Below are 26,193 nucleotides of genomic sequence, written 5' to 3'. Positions count from 1 at the left end.
AACTGAAATCAAAAAGCTAGCCGTGTAGCAAAAAGCAGGATTCTTGGCGCCATCCTGGCTAAATTCTCAGGTGATTAACTGCCTTTTACTGCTCTGTCTCCTTTCTGTTTCTTTCCAGACCTTCTGTCTGGGTGCAGTGTTTGGTGCTGGAGCATGGCTCCTCACCATCCTCTCAGCAGTGACTGCCTTTCAGTATCAACAAGAAAACGGAGGCAGGTAATCTGCAAATGCTTTAGGGTAAATTACATGAAGTTTATAAGCCCAAGGGCTTGTTGTTTGCTCTTAGATCCTCGGTGTGCTTTACCATATGGTTTCATACAATAGCACCCACAATTAAACTTTTTAAGATATTAGTGATTTTCAGTTAACTGGGCTTCTGTTTACTTGCAGTTACAATATCAAGGGGTAAATATGAACTTCAAACATTGACCAAAGCTGGAAGGTGGGTGGAGCAAAGGGGTGCCCCGAGACAATGGTCCACGGCTGCAGTGCTATAGATTGCTTAGGGAGAGGGGAGTGAAACCTCAGCTGCTGGAAGATAGAGCGAGCCTCAGCTGACATCTGGAGTCAGAGGGTTGGGTTAGACATCACTGAAGCTTGGAGCTGCATGACATGGCCTTTTAACATGTCTCTTCCAGCCTTTGTGGCTGTGGCTCTGCAATGTAACTCATTCTAGATGAATGAGTAGTGTCTTGGTTGAATGCTAAATGCCCAACTACAGAGGAAGGATCTGTAAGGGCTGACCACCACCTGAATTTGATATCATCCTGTAACAGCACAGCTTAGATTGTGCCTGTTGTAGGCCTGACTATTCTAATTTGGTAGCTAAAAACGGGGACACAAGGCTTGAGATGCAAGCTGCAGAGCTAGGAACAAGCACAGCGTATGGCCTGCCTGCCTGCTCTGTGCCAGTGACACCATCCTTAGGAAGTGCAGCTCGCGGAAGGACAGGAATAATAGCACAGCATTATTACACCCAGGCTGGCTGATCCTCTTTGCCCCAGCTGAGACTCTGCAACAGGAGTGTCCTTCCTGGAGATGTGAGGCAAACCCTGATTGATCAGATGCTAAGCAGCTCCCAGGGAACCAGGAGAGAATGGCAGCCCCTTCCTGAGCACAAGCACCTCTCATTTCCACTACAATAGCACAGTGTGCTGCTCTCCTACCCTGCAATTACTTTGCCTGGTGTTTTCCCAGCATGAGGTTGATAAGTGTTGTGCAACTGGGGTGGCAAGGAATTACCTTCTCTCCATGCAGGCAGAAACCTCTCTCAGAGTTGATAGGAGGTAGATGGAGAGCACAAGACTCTTTATCTAAATAAAGCAGGAAAAGAACTGCTAAATAGAAGACAATAGACAAAGAGAGAGAAGGGAAGAGAGGCATGTGATTTTCAGCAGTAAATCCATCTCTTCTTCTCTCACAGGACCCTGTGGCTTTGTTACTCTTGGAGCTAAAAATGTGCCTGCACTTCTCTGATGCATCTGTCAGTCAAGAGCAGAGAGGAAGGCTCTGTGAGGCCACATTTTTCCACGTGTAAGTCAGGGACATGATGATTTATACCACTCAAGAAGCAGATGTAAATTTTGCATTCCTGTACACTTTCACCTCAAAGATGCCAAACAGCCCATTTGTCCCGCCATATGTCAAGAGGGATGGGAAGAGTATGGGGAAGACCTTTCGCAATAAATAGTTCACTCTTGGTTCTAAAATCCACTGTAGCCCACTGCACAGATGTAAGTCTGTAATTCATATCTGTGCAGAGCTTGATTTTTTTTTCAGCCAGATGTGAAGTGCTGAGATAATCTGCTTGCCTTTTTTTGCCAGGGGTATGAAGAGGGATTTGGGCTTTGTGATTTTTATGTTTCTGGAGCAGTGGAGAGTCCTGGAATGTTCCTACTCCTGGCAGCTGCCAGGGACGGGAGCTGGAGAGGCTGCTTTTGTGATGGGAGGCCAGCTAGCCATGAATTGAATGAGTTGCCTCCTTCCTTGTCTGCAGTCACTGCCCTGCTTCTTGGGGGAACAGCTCACTGAGAGATTCCTAATCAAGGCACAGAATATTTTCTTCCTTTCCGTCAAATAGATTTTAAAGGAGGGGTGAAAAAAACCCCCACAACCCATATCAGCCCTGAAGGGATGTCAGCTTGTCTCTGTATCTGTCAGCTCTGGGTGATATGTTAGGCTTCCTGCTGGGATGCACAGACAAAAGGCTGTTGAGGCAGACAGGCTGAAGGAGCCCTGGTTCTTTCCAGCCTCTGTAGCTCCAGCTGAGTTTGCAGCCATTGTTGCTGGGGGTGTATTTTTGTGGGGTTTTGTTAATTCTCTTGCATGAAGTGGCTCATCAGTCTTGTGAGCTTTGTGTATCTGAGAAAGGAATGCTGGGACCAGAGCCACTTCAGCGTTGCAGGGATGGGGTGAATGGTGAAGAGCTCAAGAAACAGAACAGCAGAGTGATGGAAGACTTGCTCTGCTTCACTCTATACACAGAGTTAACACCTGTAGCTGCAGGGAACGTGCTGACTAAAGGACTAAAGCAAGTTCGAGTCACCAGAGATGTCATGTGGACAAATTCAGGGCACTTCCACCCCATCCTCCAGTGATTGCTCCGGGCAAGGACTTTCTCTGGTGCCTGGGGGCTGGCTGGAGGACCTGCCTATGGTCCCGTTGCCATGTGGAACAGGGGGAGATACTCCAGCTTGGGCACACGCCATCTGCTGTCACAACATGAATTCAGGGCAGTTCTTTAGTGAGGCAATAGCTGGGTGGGGTTGGAGACCAAGCAGACAAACCAGCACTGATAAAACCCCCAAATTCTGCATTCTCTGCTGCGTGGACACAGGAGGGGCTTGCTACTGTTCCACAGTGAAAGCCACTGTCTCTTTCTCTCCTGGGACATGTCAGAACACAGGCCAGTTGGCTCAATAAGCTGTTCCCCACCCCCTGGCAAAGTTCTGAGTGACAAAACTCTGGGTATTCTTCCAAGCACAGCAGAAGAGGGGGTGCTTAGACTCGAGCAATGCTGTTGTCTGTGTCACTGTGTTCAGTGGTTCTGAAAGAAGGTTTGGTGCAGAAGGGAAGGAACTTGCTGCACCATTGCAAGTGAGTGTGGAATTAAGGCAAGCTTAGGAGGTTTTGGGCTATCGGGTTGGTGAAAGCAAGACAAGTTTGCTGAGTTTGCTTCTTGTTGTTTCCTTCCCCTGGATTCCAGACTGGAAATCATGTGCTTTCTGAAGCTGCCTACTGAAAACTGGGAGGGGAAAACAAGAACCTGCTGTTCCAAGCCTTTGCTAAAGCCACAGTGTGACCAGTGAGCAGTTGCATGCTGCAGGCAATGGTCATTCATTTTCTCTCCCAGTTATAACTAACTCAGTTCTTCTATCATCAAGTAAATACCATGAGCAGGTTGGAACATCTTTCAGCATCTTTAGCAAGCTCTTTATCCACAGGCTAACAGTCAAGTATTGTTGTGGACACCACTGAAAGACAAGTTTGACCTACAGTGAAGCTTGATTGATTTGTACTTTAAGAACAGAGCTGTTCTACATCTTGTGATGTCTCATTCCAGAGCCATGGGAAAGTGGAAAGCACCCAGGGAATAGGTAGGTAAACAAGATTGGATCCACAGCCCTCTGGAAAACCTGCACACAGATAAACTGTTGGTGTAGTCCAGGCTCCAGCCAACACCCACAACACACACAGTGTGAGAGCTCATGGAGATGAAGTTTGTTTATCAATAAAAACCCCAAAATTAACAGAAAGGGAAATCTGCCTTTTATCTCCCCAGGATGTAGTTCAGTGGATGTGGAATTAAATGAATTGTTGGAGATGGAAAAGAACTAACAGATAACTTGATGGTCCCTGGTGCAGTTTGCATAAAGAAAAACACCCCAGAGGTCTGGCTTTCACAGCACTGGCGACTAAAAGTGCTTCTGCTGCGGGCACTGGTGATGGACACAGCGAACAGAGTCTCTACACCCTGAGAGAAGCAGCATCTCCTGGGATTTCTGGTAGGATTGCCAATGAAACATGCAAAACCTCTCGTTGGAAAAGGAGGTTGGCATCTGGCCTGTGGCCCTGAGAGGCTGCCAACCCCTGTGTGAGGTGCAGTCTTGGCTTATCTTCCTGTCCGTGGCCTCAGAGCCCTGTGTGTCCCAGGAATTCATACTTTGTAGAGAGCTTTTATAAGGGAGCAGCTCTGCTCTTGGCCTCGGTTTTCACCAGGCCATCCCTGAGGAGTTAACCATGCATCCCCATTTCCCAGTCTGACCTCAGGCCCTGGCTGCTCAGCTCCAACAGACTGATTTCAGCAGTGGGAAGGAGGATGGTGAAATAATACTCCAAGGAACTGAAAGCCAGTACCCTGATAGCTTTGGGTTTGGGAGTTATTTTAGGTTTCCTTTTTCTTACACCAGGGTGCAAAGCTGTGTGTTTTGCATAGCAAGCCTGCTTCTGGCTACTGTTCTTGCCAGGGATTTGGATATTCCTGCTTTCCTGAACACAGAGTACTACAGACATGTTCTCCCCAATTGCCAGCCCGGTTCCTTAAAAGCAAAGCAAGCTGTCTTTTCCTGGTTGTAGGAATCTTGCTATCCCTTGTGGCTCTTGCTTTCACAGTAATGTTATATGGAGGAGGTTGAAGGAAAATGTTTGCTGCTTCCAGAAGTCCCCTTTGGGATCCTATTAACCAAATAAACCTTGTAGTTGCATACAGACAGCTTCTTCCAAGCAGAGTGCCTCTGAAGGTGCATAGGGCTGGAAGGAGGAGGCTGAAATGAAGCCGTTGCTCTCTATGTTGGTGTGTCAGTGCTTCAGACTGATTCTTGTTCCTGTAAGAATGTCCCATGGCCTCTTGTGGCCAGAGTTGCTACTTGTGTGCTGCACACCCAGACCTACATCCCACCTCTCTAGAGGCTGCCCAGGAACATGGCAATCCCTTGCCTGATCCCTTGCTCAGTGCCTCTGGTTGTTCACCAGATCTCCTTTGATGCTGGGCTCAGTTTGAGCACTAGTGAAAGGTTTTGCTGTAGATGGAGGCACGGTTGTACCCTGGCCTAACAACCTCCCTGGTGTTTCTTCAAGGGCTTTTCAAACCTGTCTTATTGTTTCATTTTTCTCTCCAAGCTCCTCTGATAACCAATGTCTTGCACTTAAATCCAGAGAGAGTAACTTATCAGGAAATGTGGATGGTAAAGAAATGCAGCTACTGCTGAGCCTTGCACAGGAAATCCTTGCAGCTCTTGCTGTGATGTATGGAAGGGTATAAGGTAGGTGTGAAACCTGTTTACTGGCTTGCCCATGACTTAAAGCAAGCATCTTCCATTCAGTTCTCTATGTATTCAATAACAGAATAAAAAATTAAACCCACTAAAACATCTGGGTTTAATTTTTTATAAGAGCTGTGCAAAAGCAGCCTATAACATGAGAAGCAATATGGGCATCTCCCCTTGAACTGTCAGGGTTAATATGTCACAGCTCCACATGAGTTAAAATGGCACTGTGCTGTAGCATGTGAAACTGTATCTCTGGTACATCCAAGTGTTTCTCTGGCTGTGATGTTTATTTCTGCTCATCTTTCCCTCTGCTGCTGGGGAGGTGTGTTCTGCACTGCCAAGGATCCATCTCTAGGCAGATTCCCTGATTTTTGTGGAGAGAAGAGGATGAGGTACGTATTGTGGAACTTGGGATGGGGAGAGAGATTGTCAGGGGTATGTCAATGAGAAGCAGCATATCCCAGGTTGGAATATGCTCATGGCTCAAACAAAGTGTAGTGCAAAGCCCTTGGAGCGTTTCATGTGCACGTGGCATTAGTGAAGCTTTGTTTTAACTGACACAACTTATGGGCAAAACCTGGTTGTACTGTACAAAATCCAAATGAGGGTCCCACTAAGGCAGCAGCATAGAAGGCAGTTGTCTGTCTGTCCAGGAGGGCATGAGGCACAGATACAAGACACTTAAACTGTATTTTGATGTTAGGTGCGATAAAAATTCAGGTCTGTTACATGCTCCTTTGAAACCAGTTGAAATCCAAAGGGCTGTACTGTGGGAGCCTCCAGGGTGATCTAGTTAGATTCAAATCCATTCACGTCCTGTTTGAGCAGTGAACTGACATAGCTGTCATTTCCTGGCCACTCAGTGGGCCCTGTGAAATGATGGGATGGTTCAAAGCTGAAAGTAGATGATCAGTCCTAGTGTTGGTATTGGAGGCTGCTTGACTGGGAGCTCAAACAGAAGAGCTGCTGAAGAGCGCGTGTTGCTGCTGTGGGTACAGGCAGCTCAGAGAAGAGATGCAGCTTGGGAAGCTGAGCTGCAGGCAGGCCTGTGTGACAAGTTTGTCAGCAATAGCACACTTGGATCGTGATGGAGTTGGCACCTTTCAGACAAGTGAAATGCTGGATTGAAGCTTTTCCAGTTGCCCTGAGGGCAGGTCAGCTTTATTAGAGAGAGGGGGGACTGCCTGACTTTAAGCCCTGTCCTCTAATGCTTTACCCAAGCAGTGCTCTGCCTTTAAACACAAACTCCTCTGTTCTATGGTGGATGTTCAAGGATTTCAACTTATTTCAAAGCAATCACAAGCTAAAATGGATGTGCATCTCGCTATCAGTTTTTGGGGGCAGGGATTGCTTCTGGATTGAAGCTACAAGCAGCTACTGCATGAAGAAGAACACGACCATCTCTTTGTGGTTATACCTGGAATCTTTCCTGAGCCCTTGGGCTTTCCTGGTAGGAAAGCTGGTTTCTTGGACTGTAACTATGGCCACTTCCATAGTGCACACAAATGTTCCCAGTGATGCTTCCACCAGATTAAAGGTAAAGGTTTTCCTTTTTACGCTGGACTAACCTCACTAAGGAAAATGTAGGGAATCCCAGTGTTTGCAGTGAAAAGTGTTTCTTTCCCCATTCTGTGTTGCAAGAAGCTTGGGGTGATAGACAGGAACAGTGCAAAGCTGCTGTCTTGTCTGAGGAGTTGCATCTGCGTGCAGGGTGTCTGGGAATGTTGAGAGAGAGGGTGTGCATGTTGTTGTAGGGCAATCCAGGGAGAAGACCAGCCCCATCATTCAACACGCCTTTGGGAAGCACTGCCCAGTCAGCACCTCTGGGCAGCAGCAGAGCCTCTGGTGCTCTCGGGCATCTCAGCATGGGGTTTCTCAGGAGAAGGCTTTCTAGAATTCCCAGAGTCCTCATTTGGCTCATTGTTCTAATACAACTTTACATCTTCATTGCTAATTTAAGTTCCTCGTTTGGCTTGTCAAAGACAAGGATTTTCAGGTAAGAGACCAGCTTCCTTGTGATATGTACTATCTGGAGAGAGCACTTTGTTCACTTATTTTGTGTCTGTGTCTTCTTACCCTGAAACTTGCACTTGTGATCAGAATTAGATGACCACTTTGCTTTAGCAGACCATGTTGTGTGCAGTCAGAGCTCAGTGTTGGAAGATCCACAGTCAGAACCTTGCTTCTGCTGGATCGCTAGTTCCAGTGTTTCCTTGTTGTAGCTGTTGAAGAAAGCAGCTTTTGCTTTACTAATGCTGTTTGGTTCTATGCTGTGGCATTACACAGTGTTTGCTTTTCCTGGTGGGTCCTAGAGGACCTTATCCAGCCCTAGTCCAGACTGCATTGCTGGACATTGAATTTGATGGGATACCTTCAGGTTTATACCAAGTTCAGCATCTGATCCCTAATACAGACATGCTGCATAGTGGGAGACCAATATCATGCAGAGATGAGCAGTATCTATAGTATTTTTTATATAAGTGATCAAGTAAATCCTACAAGACTGGGTGTGGAGGGAATTGTGGTGTTGACTGCAGTAGAACACCTCCAGCATCACTGGCAGGGAGCAGTGTTCCTTGCATGAGCACAGCAGATATGTGAGCCTTTCCTACACGGGCATGGCTCGTGTGTTGGTGCCCTGAACTGTGTATGGGAAGCCCCAGCCTCCCCACCAGCCCTCATGTGGTCCCAGCTCTCCCCATGAGCTACTCTGGCTCGGCTTAGTGGGGTTAGTTTCCAGCTGGAGCTCAGGGCTGGTGCTGGGGGGGGGAGGCTGGGAACACCTACATCTCTTCTGGAGGTGGTACAAGTTTAGCCCAGCAACTTGAGACCACACCTTGAGGACATCTAGATAATCTTAAGGTCCTTTCTAACCCTAACCATTGTATGATTTGGAGAGGTCAGAATCTGCACAAGGGAGGTGGGGGGGAAGGAGAGAAGGAGGAGATGTAGAGAAGTGAAGTGAGTTGTTACAGAGTCCATCAGTGGCAGAGCTGGGACAAGAGCTGGCACTCTGTGCCCGTTCATGAAGCCATGAAGAATAGAAATGTCCCTATTTTTACAAGTTAAATAAAACACAACTAGGTATTGAGCTGTATGTAGTTCTCTGCGGGTCGGGTCTGTTTCCATGCCTTTATATGGAAGGTAGGAAACACAAAGCAGCATTTTTATGGCTTTATCCTCTATTTGTCCTCAGGCTTTGTAAATGGAGAGGAAAATGACAGTAAACGTCGTTGAGCTGCTGCAGTTGTTTGCCAGCTGGACTCTGGAATTTGATGAGCTGCTTTGACCAGTTGGATGGAAAGTGCTGGTCAGGAGGGCAGGGTCCTGTGTAGCCATGTGGGTCTGCCTGCAGGATGTGATGGGCCCTTGGTTTTACACTTTGGTCTCTGTATGTTTGGCACAGTGTTTGTAATTTAAGTGTAACAGAGCTGGGATGAAACCTGTGCCCTGTGAGGCAGCACAAAGTCTGTACTAGGGGTGGCTTCTTGTACTGTCCTGTTTCATTGACTCTCTGCCCTTTCATTTCAACATCATTTTAAACATCATCTTAAAACTACAACAGCAAATCGTCCAGGGATTTAAGCTCTGCCTGTGCTACCTTCCCAAATGTCTCTTTTCCTTAGACTGTGTATATAAAATCTTTCCTCTTCTTAGACTATAAAAAGCAACGCAAGTTTATACATGAAGCACTGTGATAGAAAGCAACTGCTGCAGACTTGCTTGAAAGTGGCTAATGATTATAGAGATGGAGGAAGAGCTGATAGGCCATTGACACAACATCTTTTTTGCAGAAATACCATTGGAAAGGTTCAAGTATCTGTCTCGTACACGATGAGTTTTAAAAGCCTCTTAGTTGATCATTTCCTAATGACTTCAGTGAATGCTGTACCACTGTGAACTCTTACCTGCAGCCTGCGCTCTGCAGAGGTGCCTTCCCCCCCGCCCATTTATCACCTCAGAAGCAATCCACAGCTCTCTGAAGCAAACGCATCATGCAAAGGGTGAAATCAGCCTGCCACAGCTCTGCTGGTTTATCCTGAAAAGCTTTGCTGTGCATAAAAGCTCAGCTGCAGCAATTGTTCACCTTCCTTTTTCCTGTTCCACCCTCCAGCCATGTGCAGATAAAGATGAGTGTTTGGGACAAACCCCCATCACTTCTGCCTTGATATTTTATCCGGGTTTCAGCCCAGGCTTGTTGCAGGTGGCTCTTCTGCTGCTGGCAGCTGTATCCTCCTATGGCATCCTTGTACCTGCCTGTGCCTCTGAATCAGGCAACAGGGCAGCTGCAGTCTTAGAGGATATCACTGCAAATGCAGATATTTTACAGTTTTAAGCTTCAGAGTATATTTTAGGAGCTTCAAAGTGCCTGTCTTAAGACTTGTACCTGGCAAGTGCTGTGTGATACCATTGCCTTAGCTGGCTGAGGGGGAGGAGGAGAGGAAAAGGTGCCTTGCGACCCCAAATGCTCAAGAAGTGATGTGTGGTAAAGGAACAAGTTTAACACTTCTTATTAGACTTCCTTTACTGAATTCTGGAAGATCTTCATGCTCTGTCACTGAAGCACTCGGCTCTGCTGGCAAAGAAGAGAGCCAGATGGCTGCCTTCATGGCGTGTGTGCCATGTCCTGAACTCAGGAGCTCCAAAACAGTCCTGCAGTGCTCTGGGGACATTGCCCAGTGCAGGGCAAAGCTTTTCTGTGCTGCTTTGCAGCTCCTGCCAGTGTGGATGCTTCATGAGCCAAGTGCTGAAGAGGAGTGTGTAGCCTCTATAACTTATTTAGTGGGGAGATAGGTGGTATTCAGGCCAGAATGGTGGGGGAAGTTGAAGAACATTTTAGTGGCAAAGTTGGAAATGAAGCTGAATTCATACAGGATCCTGCAGAAATGGCAGCTGCCAGGGCAGGTCCTCCAAGCGTGGTGGTCATATGCAGTGGTTATACAGAGAGGGGCTCGGAGTGAAGAGCCAGAAAATGGCTGGAAGGTGTTTGGCTGTAAGTGGAAGGTGTGTGTGATGTGTCTGCTTTTCCTTTGATTGCATTCAGGCAGTTGAGCGTTTTCCAACGTGCCCCAGATACACTGCAAGTGGACACCCAAGAGCACCAGGGTTTAAACTATCCTGACAATGGGAATTCCAGGAACTCTTTAAAGGTGTCTCTGGGGAGAGACATCACAAGGCTCAAACAAGATATGCTCGAGAAGACACCAAGATGGGAAGGAAGGGAGGAGCAGAAGAAAATGATGGAACCAGTTGCCAGGATGGAAGAAGCCAAGCAGAATGTGACTGTGAAACCAACCCCTGGGTTGGAGGGAATCAAGAAGACGACAGTGAAAACAGTCCTGAGGATGCAGGAAAACAATGAGAAAAGAACAGTGAGACCAGCCCCAGGGGTGGAAGAAGCCAAGGAAAGGATGACAGTGAAACCACTTCCCAGCGTGGAAGAAGCCAAGGAAAGGATGACAGTGAAACCACTTCCCAGCGTGGAGGGAGCCAAGGAGAAGGCAACAGTGAAACTATCCTCTGGCGTGAAGGGAGCTCAGCAAAACAACACATCCGATGACCACACAAAGCCAAAAGAGCCTCCTGCATCAGTGAAAACTGTAAGACCTGTTCCTCAGGCTGCTGCAGTGACAGAGAAGAAGCAGCTGACAGAGAAGAAGCAGCTGACAGAGAAGAAGCAGCTGAGGGCTGCTGACTTCAAGTCAGAGCCGCGGTGGGATTTTGAGGACCAGTACCTGCTGGACAGCTCGTCTCCACCATCGGTAGGTGCGATGGCCGTGTGCGTTCACCAAGAATGATGCCTCCCTGGTGACCACCTTGTCTGCTTGTGCCCTGGGCATGTGAGCCCTTTGCAGTTGAGGCTGATCTCTGAGCTGGTAGGTCAACTCACTGGTGTGTAGATGCTGTTTGAACCCAGAGGGGCAGACTTTATATGTATGACTCAGGCTGGGCAGTCCTCCACCATCCTGCAGTTTGGGAACTTCATGCAGTTGCCCACCTTTCCATGGGTTCCTTTGAAAGTCAGCCCAAGCAGGCCTGTTTGGAGCTCAGGTGCATCAGGGGATCAGGTGCGTCTGTCCTTCTTGAGGTGCTACAAGGTGGTCCCACACTTAGATGCCTTGTAGGGGCATAGGGAGCTCAGGCACGCAGTGCAGCATAGGTGTTCCGTGTGATGTGGCAACCTGAGGAGTTGTGTCACAGCCTTGTGATGCCTGTGGGCAGGCGCCAGGTGTCTGGCACTAAATGGCAGTATTCCTAGAGGTGTCCCGTTTCTCACCTGGGAAACTGAACATCTGCATTCCTATGAAGACTCAGGTTTACAGTCCTCAGATTTCACAGAACCACAGAATGGTTTGGGTTGGAAAGGGCTTTAAGATCATCCAGTTCCAACCCTCTGCCACGGGCAGGGACACCTCACACCAGACCAAAAGGAGCATGAGCAGCAGGTCAAAGGAGGTGATCCTGCCCCTCTGCTCTGCTCTTGTGAGACCCCACTTGGAGCATTGCATGGAGCTGTTGGAGCAAGTCCAGAAGAGGCCACGAGGATGCTCAGGGGCTGGAGCACCTCCTGTATGGAGACAGGCTGAGAACATTGGGGCTGTTCAGCCTGGAGAAGAGAAGCTGCGTGGAGACCTCAGAGCAGCTTCCAGTGTCTGAAGGGGGCTACAAGGATGCTGGAGAGGGACCTTCATCAGGGACTGTAGTGATAGGACAAGGGGTGATGGGTTCAAACTGAAACAGGGGAAGTTCAGGTTAGATCTAAGGCAGAAGCTCTTTACTGCCTTGATCTTTGTTTTATGCCGTCCAGCTAAAGAAAACAAGGAGGGTCATGGTGAGGGAACAGGAGGAGGAATGTCCCCCTGCGCCTGTTCACCCAAGCACATACGTACCAAAGCAAGTCACAAGCTTTGGCAGCAGTGACACTTGTGCTGGGCTGGGCGGTGAAGGATGATGCTGGCAGTGACGGTGAGCAGGGGCACAGGAGGCTTTGTTAGTCACTTGTACTAAAGTCAAACTAACGTCAAAGAAAAAGGGTGAAATGAGGCTTGGTTAAGCATGTACCTGCCTGCTTTGGAGACAGTAGGGTGGGGAATGTTCCCATTTTTAATGTTTTCTGTCAATATTGGCAAAAATTCAACTATGTGTAGGTGTGCCCCATGGAGAAATGATGGTTAAAAAGTAACTTCTTTTACTGTTCTTGTGGTTTACTATCAACAAGAGGAGAGTCTTTCTCAGGTGTTGCAATTCACCTTTTCCATCCCAGATGTAGACGTCCATAGGGAGCAGGCACATTCTTTCCCCATCCAGAGCTCCACAACTCAGATGGTCCCAGCATGTTGGGTTGCTAGCTAGGATTTTCTCGCTATGCATCAAATCATCAGCACCACAGAGCAAATAATTCAGATCACATCTGGCATTCGGCACATCTTGCTTTGTTCCTCTTTGTTCCTGAAGGCCTGGTCAGCACAGTAGAGGTAAAACTGAGAACCTCAAATGATACAGTTGTACCTGTCAAGTAGCACTTGCACACCTATAGATTTAAAGTTTCTTTACAGATCCTGTTTGTTGGGAGCGTTGTTGTGTTCTTGGGATCACCTCTGCCTGTGTAGGTTGTATTACTGATGTGAGCTTCCAAAAGTAAGTGTGGTGCCCACCATCAGGTTGTCTTAACAGCCATGGAGTTGGAAGCCTGGTTTCTGCTCTGTTTTTGCACTGAATTCTTATTCTGACCATATTTTTGACCTTTCCTTTGCAGCTGTGAGGGTTTGGAACTAATTTAAAATGAAATTTGAGCATCTCATGATTACTCAGGCCCAGGAACGGGGGCCTTTGGGGGAGTCGTAAACTACAGCAAAGTTCTCAGCAAGCAGCTGGGGCTGGTGGTGGTGCACAGTACTGTCTCTGTCCCCCATCTTATGCTGATAATTCTTTGTAATGCTTACCCAGAGCAGTTTTCCCTGGAAATATTATTTCTGGAAGGCTTGGACAGGCAGGTAGCCCTCTTTAGAGTGAGGAGGGTCTTTATACATGGGTGTAAGTGGCCTTTACACACTGCTTGTGCTCAGAGAGGAGGGAGGGTGTAGGCAGAAGGCAGGAGTGCCTGTTCTAGCTCAGTGCACTTAGATGAGTCATTTGCCTTTTTAAAGTCTCAGTGCCACCATCTTCCAGCATTGCCACATGTTACTGTGGTGGCACTAGGGGCAATGTCAATGTTGCTCCAGGGGACTGTGAGGGCTGCAGGCACCATGTCCTTCTGCTCAGACCTCTCCCAGTGGAGCAGGGGCTACTCTTGAAAGTTTAATCCCATTCCCCAACTCCAGGGTGCCCTGGAGACACGTGGATCATGGAATCAGTGAGGTTGGAAAAGACCTTTAAGCTCATCCAGTCCAACCGCTCCCCAGCACTGCCAAGGCCACCACTAACCCATGGCACTGAGGCCTCGGCTACACGGTGTGTGAACACTTGCAGGGACGGTGACTCCAGCCCTGCCCTGGGCAGCCTGTTCCAATGCCTGAGCACCCTCTGGGGAAGGAATTGTTCCTCAGCTCCATCTAAACCTGCCCTGGTGCAGCTTGAGGCCGTTTCCTCTTGTCCCATCCCTTGTTCCTTGGGAGCAGAGACCAGCCCCCTCCTGGCTCCATCCTCCTGTCAGGCAGTTGCAGAGAGCGAGAAGGTCCCCCCTGAGCCTTCTCTTCTCCAGACTAAACCCCCCCAGGTCCCTCAGCCGTTATGTATGAGTTTTACTGGTTTGATGTTTCAGTTTTGAGTTCTCCCTCCCTTGTGGTGCTTTCACGTTGTTCCCCATCACCCCTTTTGGCAGTGCAAGCCATTCCTCTGCTGATGGCTGCAGTGTGGCCTCTTGAGAGGAGCAGCCCTCCAGGGACACCTCTGTTTTCCAAAGATCTGTGACTGTTACATGCGGAACTTGGCTGTTAAAGGCCTGAGCTTGTGACCTGGCCCAGCCTCACTGAGTCACTGGCAGATGATCCAGTCTGTGGTGCAGATCCTTCTTCCTGGGCTCCCCATGGTCTCGAGGCACCCACACATGGGAGTGGGTGAATTACATGGCTAAGCGTGTGTATGCTGCATGAAACGGTACCTCACCCCTCCTGCCCAGTGTTACTGCCTGTAGACACAGTGGGATTAGGTCACCAGGATCCTGCTCACCATTTGCCAGATGTTCCCATCTTCACATCTGATGAGCTGCAGAGCACGTGCAACCACCTCAGAAGCGCAGAGCAGGAGCTGGCAGAGAAATGAGAGGCAGCAGTTCACAGCGGGCAGCAGAGAACATCCAGCACTGAGGCTGCAGAGCATCTGGGTGTGCAGAACAGCAGAGCAGGGGGAAAGCCCTTCCTTAGGATGGAAGAGAGAAGATATGCACAGAAGGGTCTTTAGTGAGTCTGTGGATCACATGTTGGGTCTCACTCCCAACCTGATGGCTAATTCTGCAGAGACAAGTGACTAGAAGCACCCCCACCTCCTTCGTTTCCTACATGATCAGGCTTTTCCCTAGTTCCTCTGGTATTGATCAAGCCTAGCTGTGGAGGAACAAGAAGTACAAAGCCTTGGACAGTACAAAGTACAGCTTGAGTAGGAAGGGAATGTCCCTGTCTCTGGACGTGAAATGTGCTGCAATTGAAATGATGCCAGCATGAAACCCTCCCCAGTGTTCTCACTGCACTCCTGTTGTGACAGGCAGAACGAGGGCCGTCTCCTCAGGCTGTGGCCGGGTTGTCATCCTCACCCATAGCAGAGAAGCCAGGTCAGCTGTGGAGCACAACAAGGCTTTGGCAATGCAGTCTGGTCAGTGCTGGGGATTTGAGCTGGGCAGGGAGTCCACTTGGTCTCCTGCTTTGTCTTTCAGTAGCTATTGCAGTAGCTATGAAGGAAAGATGTACAAGAAAGGCTACAAAGTGGAGTTGATTGCTCTTCATCTGCGCTCACAGCCTAACTCCTGCCAGCTACAATGAGACCCTTTTGTTAGAGAGGAGAAGCTGGCTGGGATTCCCTTCTCAGCCACGCGCTTCTCTGTGATTCATTTATGACACTGAACAAGTTGTTTGCACGCTTTCTTGTATCTTTAAAGGGAGTAATAGTGGTGATTTGATCTCACATGTTCCTCGTTGTGTTTGCTTATGTGTGCTCTGAGGCCAGGGCCCTGTGAGGTATGTAGCCAGCAGGAGCTGCTGGCTTTATTTGGTGTATTTAGGTTAGACCTATTACATTAATAGACCTGTTATATTAATGTGCATCAGTTAGTGAGGCCCAAAGCCAGTAAAACACGAGCATCACAGGTATGTTGTTCTGAAGAGGGAAGTCTCAGAGACCTGGAGTCACTTCAGTTCCTCGTAGGTGACTTTCCACCAGCTAGATATTGATGTAATGTTGAAATTATGTTCCCAGTGATGGGGACGCTGAGGGGAAGGGGGGATGTACCACTGGAGTTTCTCTGCTGCTTTCCCATCCTCACCCCCAGTGCCACAAGCACCGGCGCTCACTCAGCTTTATCAGCTCCATGCTAATCAGTCCTTATTGTTTTCTTTTTGGTTTTTGCAAGACCTGCTCTGAATCAGTGAAGGCCAAAGCTGCCAAGTCTGACTGGTTGCGAGATCTTTTCCTGCCCAACATCATGCTCTTCGCAGACAAGAGATACTTCAGTGACAGTGAATGGGACCGCCTGGAGCATTTTGCACCTCCCTATGGCTTCATGGAGCTGAATTATTCATGTGAGTCCCTCAGGGCATGTCAGGATGGGACCATCAAACTTCCAACAGGGACCTTATGCCAAGTAGCTGGAGGGTTTGCAGCATCTCCCTGTCAGAGGCATCAGGCTAGCTGGATCTGGTGGTTTCACTATGTCCATCCCGAAGGTTCTTGATGCTAACTCTACACCCTGTTTGCTTCATAGTGGTGAAGGAGGTGATGTCCCTGCTGCCCTCAAATCCCCACCAGCAGCTGCTCCTGGCCAACGGCACCAGCAGCAAGCCAACATGCATCAGCTGTGCTGTCGTGGGGAATGGAGGAATACTGAATAACTCTGGGATGGGCCAGGAGATTGACTCCCATCACTACGTCTTCCGGTAAGGCAGGCTTCCTTCTCAGAAGATACACAGCCAGCTTATTCTGGCTAGCACATAACTGCAGCTGGATCACTTCACTGGCTCTCAGGTGCCAACATGACTGATGGAAAACCAAAAAGAAATTGGAAAGTTCCTAAACACACAGGAAGAGCGTAGGATTCATAGATGAGCCATCAAGAGCCATCTCCAAAGCAGGGGCTCTCCTGCAGATCAAGAGGTGTAGCTCAAAATGGGCCTAATCCTCCCTTCTTCCAGACTGATGCTGTCTTTTCCTGTTAGGAACATGGATGCAAGGGTTTGCTCACCTGCTAACTCTGCCTCTCTGTTTGATTCCCTTGGCTAGGGTGAGTGGGGCTGTGATCAAAGGTTATGAAAAAGATGTGGGAACAAAAACATCCTTTTATGGATTCACAGCCTACTCCCTGGTGTCGTCTCTCCAGATTTTGGGACACAGAGGCTTCAGCAACATCCCATGGGGAAAAGTAAGTCAGGTCCATGCTATCTGCATGCACAGCTTTGATGGGATGCTATTAGTCTGTGGCCTTCGGTTCTGATCTTGCCATGCATGAGGAGCAAAGGGGCTGAGCCAACACTTTAGCTCAGTGGGAGCCTGCATTGGGGTGGCTCTGAGTGAGTATTTGCAGTGGGAACCTGCGTCAGCCCTGCCCCAGTCTTTTGGCATGTGCAAGTAGTTGCACATTAGATGTTTTCTCCATTCTGCTTCTGTGGCATAGTTAAAAGCTGCAGACTGAAGATGTGGGTCTGAGCAGCTCAGTGAGCCTGGATGCCTGCTTGCTGCTTGTTTTTAAGGGATATCTGTCTCTTGTGCTGCTCACCGATGCTCACTTGTTTCTTAGCATGTCAGATACATTCACTTCCTGGAGGGAGCTAGAGACTACGAGTGGCTGAAAGCTCTTTTGCTGAACAAGAACATCAGGGAAGGATTCTTGAACCACTACGGGTAAAACAAACTAACCCCACCTCTACCTCCACAGTGTGGAGCTCTCTGTTGTGCCCTTCTCCTCCCCACAGTGCTTAGCCCTGCTGAGGTGCAGGCCAGGAGAAGGCCAGGTTAATGTCCAGAGAAGTGTCTTCCTTCTCCACAGCCCTGAGCACTGCTGTAACCAATACACCTCCTTCCCAGAAGTAGCTGATTTCAATGATGTGTGGCCAAAGCTTGGAGAAAGCTTTGTGGTCCTCTGGGATTAACACATGCTGTTGTCTGGTCTGGTGTCCGTACACGGTGGCCTACTCGTGGATGAAGGCCTGGTTTCACCAATTCTTGTCTATGTACACACATGCTTTTGATGTTCCTGTCTTCTGTTCTTGCCTCTCCTCCCTGATCTCTTCCTCTGTAATGCACACAGGTTGTGGAAGCCTGGTCATGGTCTGAGGAATGATACAGACTAACTGAAGTGTTTGTGGTTCTGCTGTTATCACCAAGTGTACCAGGGCTGGTGCTTTCCAGCTGTGGTGAAATATAGGAGCTTGTCCTGAGTCTCCCCATTCCTGTCCTTAGGCAGAGGCCCCGGGAGAGATTTGAGGAAGGTTTCACGATGGACAGATACCTGGTGGTTCACCCTGATTTCCTCAGATACACAAAGAACAGGTGAGCTGGGGGTTATGTGCTCTGTCACTGGCTTATTATTCCTGGCCAGCACCATCTCTGGGCTCTCTTCTCCCAGCTCACTCCCTTGTAAGTGCAGCTTAGCCACACCAGCAGGCTGGGGGTAAGCTTCACCAGTGTGCCATCAGGTAGAGTTCTCTGGGGTGCCGAAGTGGGGTGGTAGTGGTGGGTAGACATCCAGCATCTGGAGAAGCAACAGCCATAGGATAGTTTGTCTTTCTGCATCCCAAAATTGATGCAAATGGCAACTTCAGATGTGGGAGGTGTTGCCAAAGTGCCAGAATTCAGGACCAACCTTTCCTGTTCCCCATTGCTAAGCACCTTGGAGGAAGGCTCTGTAAGAGCTCTCCTCTCTCAAGCTCTGTTCTTGACTTGGCAGGTTGGTTGTGCCCTCAAACACCGTAACAGGCACTTCCTCAGTATCCCATTTGCTTGCCCGGGCTGTTCTTTGCATGTCTAAGCCTTTTCACAAGCCTCCTGGCAGATCTGCCAGTCGTGGGCCACACGTGACCAAGAGATGCAGGAGGAGCTCCTGTGGTGCCCTGCTTTGGCTGTGTTTACCCTTCAGTCTCCTTGAGAGCTGTTATGCCTTCTCTGAGAGAAGGCAAATGCAGTGCCAGATGGTTTGCACCTCCCTGCTTTCCTTTCCAAGGCCAAGAGGACTCTAATGCTATTTTTGCCTTGCTGTGGGCTCCTACCTTCCTAAACTGCTGGCATAAACCACCGCAGCTCCTAGTGGGATTTGTGACCTGCCTCGGCACCTTTCCTATGCCTTGTTTCACCCCTAAATGTGGATGGGGAGCAGGGTATATTAGTGAGCTTCAAAGCCACTTCTGCACTGCAAGGCAAAAGACAGATTTAAGAATGGGCTTTAACATACTAGATCCCCCTCTTTATCCTCACTGCCCCAAGACCTCCCACTTCCATAAAGCTGGGGCAGAGCAGGGCTTAGGTTGCAGTGCAGGTGATGAAGCATTCTAGGCTGGCCTTATGCTTTACTGCCCATGCAGCAGTACCCACACGTGTGGGCATGCTCGTGGGTTGCCTGAAATGCCTTGTATGGCCCCACAGTGCTGCAGGGAGGGAAGAAGCCACCCAAGGGAACAAGATGTGCCTGACTTGAACCACCAGCCCCAGCAAGTGCTCTGTGCTTTCTGCTCTCCTGCTGCAGGTTTTTGAAATCTAAAACTCTGGAAAAGCCCTACTGGAGGCTCTACAGACCCACAACAGGGGCCTTCCTGCTGCTGACTGCCCTCCACCTCTGTGATCAGGTAAGGGCACGGTGCTTCTTGCACTCAGTGCTGTCTGGAAGGGGAGGCAGGAGAGAGGGTAGAGCAGGCTCCAACCCTGCTTACCACCTGCCTTGGGAGTATATAGGTTCTTGTCAGCTGTGGAGGAGCAGATTGAAGAGAAACAGCTCCAAGATGGTTCACATAGAGGTTGTGAAGCCTGCTGAGAGCCACCCTGCATCCTAGGGAGAGGACAGCAGGATCTCTGGAGCCAGTGTTTGTAGTCTGGTCCTTCTGGACACCCCCATGCAGCATCACCCAGAGGAGCCCCGAATAACATCTGTCCTGTGCTCCCTCTCCTTTTGGGAAATGTGTCCTGTGCTCCACTTGCTGCCTCTCCTCAGTGAGCCCTCCATCTTTCCCAGGTGAGTGCCTATGGCTACATCACGGAGGGGCACGAGAAGTACTCAGATCACTACTATGACAAGGACTGGAAACGTCTGATTTTCTACACCAACCATGACTTCAACCTGGAGAAGCAGGTGTGGAAGAAGCTTCACGATGAGAACGTCATGAAGCTTTACCAGAGATCCTGATTGTGTGCTAAGGGCCATTGCCTGGGGAATCTTACCACCTCTCTGGGAATAGAAGAGGACCACCAGAGCCAAGGTTAGGTCTGGGCTTCCAGGCACTTTTCATGCCCACAAAGATACTTGTCTCCTCTGTTCTCTCACAATGCTTCTACAAATGAACAAATGCTGCAGACCAGGAGAACAGCAAGAAAATGTAGCACACCACCAAAGAAGTCCCACCTGGCTGTGCTGCAGGACTGTTGCTGGTGGTTGTAGGCCCTGGTATTGGGAGAGAAGATTCCAGGGTGAATCTGGGTAGCATGTGGTCCAGTGTCATAGAGTCATAGAATGCATCTTCATCCAGGTTTTGTCTGTTTGCAAGGAGATGCTCCTCAGGCTGGGGCTACTTCTGTTCTGGGTGATCCTCTCCATGAGTGGTGCCTATCTTGGAGCTGGGTGTGTTGTCTGGGCAAGCTCCCTCAGCAGCCAGTGGATGCACAGATCCTGTCTCAGGTTGACTTAATTCCTGGAGTGCTGCTCTCACTCTACTCCATGCAGATAGAAAGGATGGATGGATACTTCCAGGTGACTAATATGAGAGAGGATGCATTTCACTTCTGCTTCCTAGTGTGGCCTCATGATGACACCTCCAAAGGAGCACCCTCATCACTTCCAGGGCAGGTAAATGCTCTCCATGGTGCAGCAGGGGTGCCAGACCTGGTGTCTCTTGCTCTGGGGCTCCCCTAGCTCCAGAACTTGGGAATTTCGAGTCCTGCTGTGCCAAGTCCTTGCTTGGCTGGGCTTTGGCACACTTGGCTCCCACTGTGCCAGGAGCACTGTGTTTGTCCTTTTGCCAGGAGAGGTAGGAGCTCTCCAAGTCCAGGGATGGATGCTGTCCATCCTTGCTGCTGGCTAGAGAGCCTGTCCCCATCGTGCTGAGATGAGCCCAGTTGTGCTCAGCAAAGCTGCAGTGTGTTGGCTGCTGAAAGGACTTGTGCAAACAAAATAAATGGCACTACTTGGGCCAGACTGATTTTTCCTTGTAGCCCTGTGGGTTGTGTTATTCCGTGTGTGTCCAGAGCTGGTGCTTAAAGGCTGAGAAGAGTGGTGGATGAAGCCAGGAAAGGGCAGGACTGACCGTTAATGAGAATACCTCTGCAGCTTGTGTGGACATACCTGAGTATCCCCCCCTGGTTCCCGTTGCTATCCCAGGACAGGGATCAGCACTAGCCAAACACCTCCCGAGGAAGTGGGTAAACCTGGCAAGTTTGTCCGTGTCCCAGCAACTGTTCTACAAGTACATCTGATGCTGGAGACAAATGCATGAAGGACTGGCTGCGCAGGGGGTGTGAAGTCTCTGCAGACATTCCAAACCCGCCCGGACACGCTCCTGTGGGACCTGCTCTGCGTGGCCCTGCCCTGGCAGGGGGTTGCACTGGATGATCTCCACAGGTCCCTCCAACCCCAATGATGCTGGGATTCTGTGGGAGTCTCTGATTTTGCCCTATGATACCATGGAGGCAAAAGCTCCTCCCAGTGTCCAGGCAGGTCCAGTGCAGCTCCTTGGGCTCCTCAGGCTCTGGGCTGGGGCCCAGCTGCACATTTCCTGGTCCCAGTGGACCTGCTCTGGCTGTGGGTGGTTTTCCTTTCCCGCAGCATCCCGCCCGGGGCAGCAGTGTCCCCTGGGCTCCCAGAGGCGCTTGGGCACGGCTTGTCAGCAGGGTTTGTCAGGCCTCTTTTCCTTTGTCCTGTTATCCCTTGTGCTCCAGAGAGGTCAGGCAGTTTCTCATGTCTCACTAAGCTTGTTTGCAAAGGACAACCCCGTCCCCATTGATAATCTACATGAAGAATTGGGTTTATTTCGGAGGGGCTGTAGCCTGTGTTTGGCTGCTCTGCCCATACAAGCCCTGCAGTAACCGTGGGAGCAGGGAGTTATCTGGAATGCTCTGTGTTAGGAATGGTGGATGTAGCTCCATGTGAACACCAGATCCATGAGGAACCACGGGCTTTGGAGCAGACCTGAGGAGCAAACAGCCTCCCTGTGAAGGGGGAGCCTGATGGAGGCTGGGCAGCCTCCAGAGCCCGCTGAGGACAACCTCCTGCTCCCAGGAGCTCTGGGTGTCTCAGCCCCTCGTGGTGGCTGGTGTCCCCTGTCCCCAGGCCCTGCAGGCTCTCCCTGCCCAGCTCTCCTTGGCTGGGCTGTACCACATTGCTGTGGGTTGCTTAGTGACCGGCTCCACACTATTCTTCCTGCCTGAATGGGGCTTTTCTCTTCCCCAGAAGTTGGAAGAAGTTTCTCTTAGGCCCTTCCCCCTCCTTCTCTTTTGTTTCTGTCTCCTCTGGGAAGCGGGATGGGGCTGAGTCCTGCCAAGCAAAGGGATCATGGTGGGCAAGGAGGCTCTGGGGATGGGCTGGCAGCCCCCAGCCTGAGCTTTTCCCTAGTGCCCAGCTCCTCTGAGGCTTCCCAAAGCCAAGGGAAGGAAACTTTCCCAGGAGGCTGTTTGCTCCAGGCTTTCCTCCCAATGCAGCTGGCATAGGTAGATGTTACCAGGGATAACCTTGGCTGGAGAAGGGCCTTTGCTGTGGTCTGGAGTTGCCCAGCAAGCTCAAAACCACATCCTCTGTGGCTCCAGAAAAGCAGCTCTGGCTTGGTCATCTTCTTCCCCGCTGCACCGAGGCATCCTGTCCCACTGTGGGCTGCCATGGCACACATGGATACACATCCCATGGAGCACAAGTCCACCAGAGCCAGCCCCGCTTGCAGCAGCAGGTCATAAGCAGCCACAGGAAGTCAAAATGCCACTTTGGAGGTGACATTTCCCAGCCAGCTTCTGGCCTGGCACAAACCAGTGCAGCAGAACCTTTGGAGAGCAGGAAGAGCTGGAGCAGCCTTGGTCAGTGCCGGGATTCAGGGTTGGGTGAGTGTCCCAGGGGGACAGCAGCAATGCCAGCCCAGCCCCAGCCTCCTCAGGGCAGCTGAACGGAGGCAGTGCCATGGTGCGGGGCCACCCCGAATGTCCCCAGGCAGGTCCGTGTGGCTGGCAGGCAGCATTGTCCCAGTGCCACCAGGTGGCAGCTCCAGTTCAGGGACCCGTCAGCATCCTGCTGCATCTGGCACATCCAGGTTTGGCACAGGCCGTGTCCCAGCGCTGGCACAGCCCTGCACTGCCCACACTACATCACACCGCTGTCCCCCGGGGTCCTTCACTTTATAACACCCGCCTGCCCATAGGATTGTGGCCCAGGAGCTCCTTGGGGTATGCAGGGACATGCCCAGGAGGAGTTTGGTACCCACAAATGCCACTCTTGCAGCTGCAAAGGTGCAGCTTTGGCTCGTGCAATGTGATGTGGTGCTGAAGGCAGCACAAGTGGAGGGACCAGCGGTGGGATCTGGCATCCTGAGAGGTGCCTTGGACACAGCAGCTCCTCCTCATGTGTGGGCACGATACCCGGTGCCTGGAATCTGCTGTTGCATCAGCCCTGCTTTATTGGGAAGCTGTTGGTGAGTACCATGAGTGTTGTTACAGCCATGCCCGGCTCCTCCTGGGGCTCCCCAGGAGTTAACAGCCTCTAAATACTCCCTGTCGTGGGGAACAAATCCACTTGTCACCAGGAGCTCTCACGGTGTCACCTTCCTGGCAGAGCTTTACATCTTGTGTTTGGTTCCACCTCTTCCCTTTGTGTGGTGGGACTGCTCACTGCTAGCAGATGCAGCGACCGTGTCCTGCTGCATGTTCACACGCACGTAGCTCCTTGGCTGGGGCCGGAGCAGGAGGAAGCAGATGGGGACTTGCTGGGCTGTGGGGGACCAGGATGCACCTTGGGGACATGCGGGAGCAAGGTTGAGCTGACCAGGCGTGGAGACACCATGTCCTAGGGCTTGGGGTGTCTGCTAATGCTGGCAGCCACCACCAAACCCTACCTGGTGCCCCACGGCTCCAAGGCAGCCTTGTGCCATGGTGGCACATGCAGGTTGTCACTCCTTGCTCCTTGCCAGGCAAGACACCATGACAGAGCAGCCAGAGCTGGGCGCCAGCGTGGAGCGGGTGCATCACTCTGGAGCAGCCGTGGCTGACTGGGTGCTGTGGGGCTGTGCCTGCTCCAGGTCACAGACAACCCAGATGCTATTAATGCTTTCCAGTTACAGAGCTGTTTGGGGCAGGGTGGGGGGTTCATTCACCCTCCTCACTCCCCTTGTGGACCTTCCCCCTTTGTGGCAGCAGGGAAATCCAGTCAGACCAGAAAAACAATTGATAATAGGGGAGGGAGAACAAGATAAAGGAGCAGCCCATGGCTTTGTTGTGCAAAAAGCCCCAGGTGACCTCAGAGCACCTCCCCTTGCTCCAGGGCCCTGCAGGCAAACAGCTCCCAGGGGGTGCAGCAGCCCCCATGCCCCTGCCCAGGGGCTGTGGTACCGGGGCTCCTCTGCCAGGCTGAGCAGCAGCACCCTGGGTGCTGTGGGGCTTGGCCTGACCTGGCTCTCAGGGTGGTAAACCTCAGAAGGACCTTGCTGTGCCCTGAGGGCATCCCAAGGCTCCCTCCATCCCTCCCTCCGAGCAGCAGGGGTGGACAAGGGGCTCACTCAGTGTCCCCTCTCCCAGCTGTGTGCTTTGGGGACAGAGCCTGGCCTGACCCCTGGACCATGTGCTTTTGAGGCTCCTGTGTTTCAACATACCTCAGGCACTGTTTACCCTGCGCAGAGCAGGGCAGGATCAGCTCATGGCTGCTGAGCCAGCAAGAAAGGAGAAGGCAGCGGTTTGCATTGGCACCCTGGTTTCTCAAAGGTGTTTCCCAGCTCTGCACCCCTCCAGGGCATAACCCAGAGCCCCACTTGTCCTGTGCCTGGTGGAGCTGTGGCTTCGGGCTGTGTGTGCTGCTCATCTTGCCCTGGTCCATGGTCCAGGGCTGACCAGTGGCTCTGCCATGCACAGGCATCTCATCGCTGTGGTAAGAGCTGGGCTGGGCCCCAGCAGAGCCAACAGGAGCCACCACATATGAGGTCCCAACCGGCCACCTAAGCCCATGGCTTGTCCCCACAACCTTCCCACTTTGGAGGGGAGCAGGAGGGGACTGAAGGGTGAGTTTGCTCCATGGTCTGCATCCTGCCAGATTGCCATAAAGAATCATGGAGGGGTTTAGGTTGGAAGGGACGTTAAAGCTCATCCAGTTCCAACCCCTGCCACGGGCAGGGACACCTTCCACTAGAGCAGGTTGCTCCAAGCCCCTGTGTCCAACCTGGCCTTGGACACTGCCAGGGATGGGGCAGCCACAGCTTCTCTGGGCACCCTGTGCCAGCGCCTCAGCACCCTCACAGGGAAGAAGTTGGGGCACATCAGCTCCATTTCCCTGCACAGCTGCATCCCTGAGCCCCTTTCCCTGCCCAAAGTGTGGGGTGCAAAGGCAGAGCCCGGTGCTCAGTGCTGCCGTTGCTGTGGGGTGATGCTGAGCACAGCCCTGGGTATCTCTGGTCCTGCAGCTGGGTGCTGCCATCACACTGGGGTCCCCAATCCTCCATATGGTCACTTCCCCACTTCACCTCCTGCCTCTGGCTGCAGTAACACCTAAAACTCCAAGCATCGACCATTGGGGTGCATCCACAGACAGCATCGGTGCTGCAGGCGCTTTACCTGTCGCTTTACTCTGCGTGTAACCTGGTGAGATGAGGTTTGGCCTCTGCTCTATGTGCTCCATCAGGAAGGGGCTGTGCATCACCCTCCCGAGGCATCTGCTGCCCAGTTTCTCCTTAAGTGATTTCCTTAAGGCAGCCATATGGCCCTGTGTTCTCCAGAGGGGCTGACGCAGCAACACGTTCCTACGTCCAGACTTGGAATTTCAGGGCTATTCTCTACAAGCAGCACGTTCCGGCACATTCTTAATGCCCCTCTGCCCTGTGCTGAGCAAACTGGGATATATAAATCCTCGGGGAGATCTCTTTCTCCCAGCTGGACGGTTCATATGGCAAAGACCACACGAGTTCCCTCCACCACCAGCTGGTGTGAAATGTGCTTATTTTCCTCTCGCTCTCGCTAGCCATGTGGAGGGCTTGGGGTTTGTTTCCAAGAAGTAATCACTGGAACACAAAGCCCAGGCTAAAAATGATACTTGCTGGTTTTCATTGTAATTTCTTTTGTGTTCTTTTCCTCATCTTTATTTGGCAACTCTCATCCTAAAGGGGTTTTCACACTTAACTTCTAAATTAAGCACCACTTAATTTTGGGGCATGGACCAAGCTGCATTGTGTGCATTTGTGCTCTGTGTAGCACAGAACAAGCAGAGCAGATGAGGAACTGTGCATCTCATTTTCACCTCTTTGAAAAAAAGCCTCAACAATAGAAAATCATCTTTCATGGAAACTGAGATGAGAGTGATGTGAAGAAACCAGCTCCTCCAGCCCTCTGGGCAAACGCACTGAGC

General features: G+C 50.8%; 1 protein-coding gene across 1 annotated transcript; it reads left to right on the top strand.

The window, feature by feature from the left end:
* Positions 1-5,241: 5,241 nt before the first annotated feature.
* Positions 5,242-20,817, top strand: ST6GALNAC1 (ST6 N-acetylgalactosaminide alpha-2,6-sialyltransferase 1). Its single transcript, XM_030506481.1, has 9 exons — positions 5,242-5,261; positions 10,312-11,029; positions 15,829-15,997; positions 16,180-16,351; positions 16,695-16,833; positions 17,209-17,312; positions 17,871-17,960; positions 19,150-19,249; positions 19,633-20,817. The coding sequence occupies exons 2-9, from the start codon at positions 10,457-10,459 to the stop codon at positions 19,801-19,803; spliced, it is 1,518 nt and encodes a 505-aa protein (XP_030362341.1). The 5' UTR covers positions 5,242-5,261; positions 10,312-10,456; the 3' UTR covers positions 19,804-20,817.
* Positions 20,818-26,193: the final 5,376 nt, after the last annotated feature.

The sequence above is a fragment of the Strigops habroptila genome, chromosome 14 (assembly GCF_004027225.2).
Source record: "Strigops habroptila isolate Jane chromosome 14, bStrHab1.2.pri, whole genome shotgun sequence".
Classification (NCBI taxonomy): Eukaryota; Metazoa; Chordata; class Aves; order Psittaciformes; family Psittacidae; genus Strigops; species Strigops habroptila.
Note: the sequence above shows the minus strand (reverse complement) of the source record. Positions and strands in the feature narration are given on the sequence as shown.

What these genes read in the sequence shown, in the direction of transcription:
- ST6GALNAC1 (XM_030506481.1), top strand. Translation starts at nt 10,457, where the DNA reads ATGCTCGAGAAGACACCAAGATGGGAAGGAAGGGAGGAGCAGAAGAAA. An exon ending in ACAGCTCGTCTCCACCATCG is followed by an intron (nt 11,030 to 15,828) that starts GTAGGTGCGATG and finishes GGTTTTTGCAAG; the next exon opens with ACCTGCTCTGAATCAGTGAA. An exon ending in GCAACATCCCATGGGGAAAA is followed by an intron (nt 16,834 to 17,208) that starts GTAAGTCAGGTC and finishes CTTGTTTCTTAG; the next exon opens with CATGTCAGATACATTCACTT.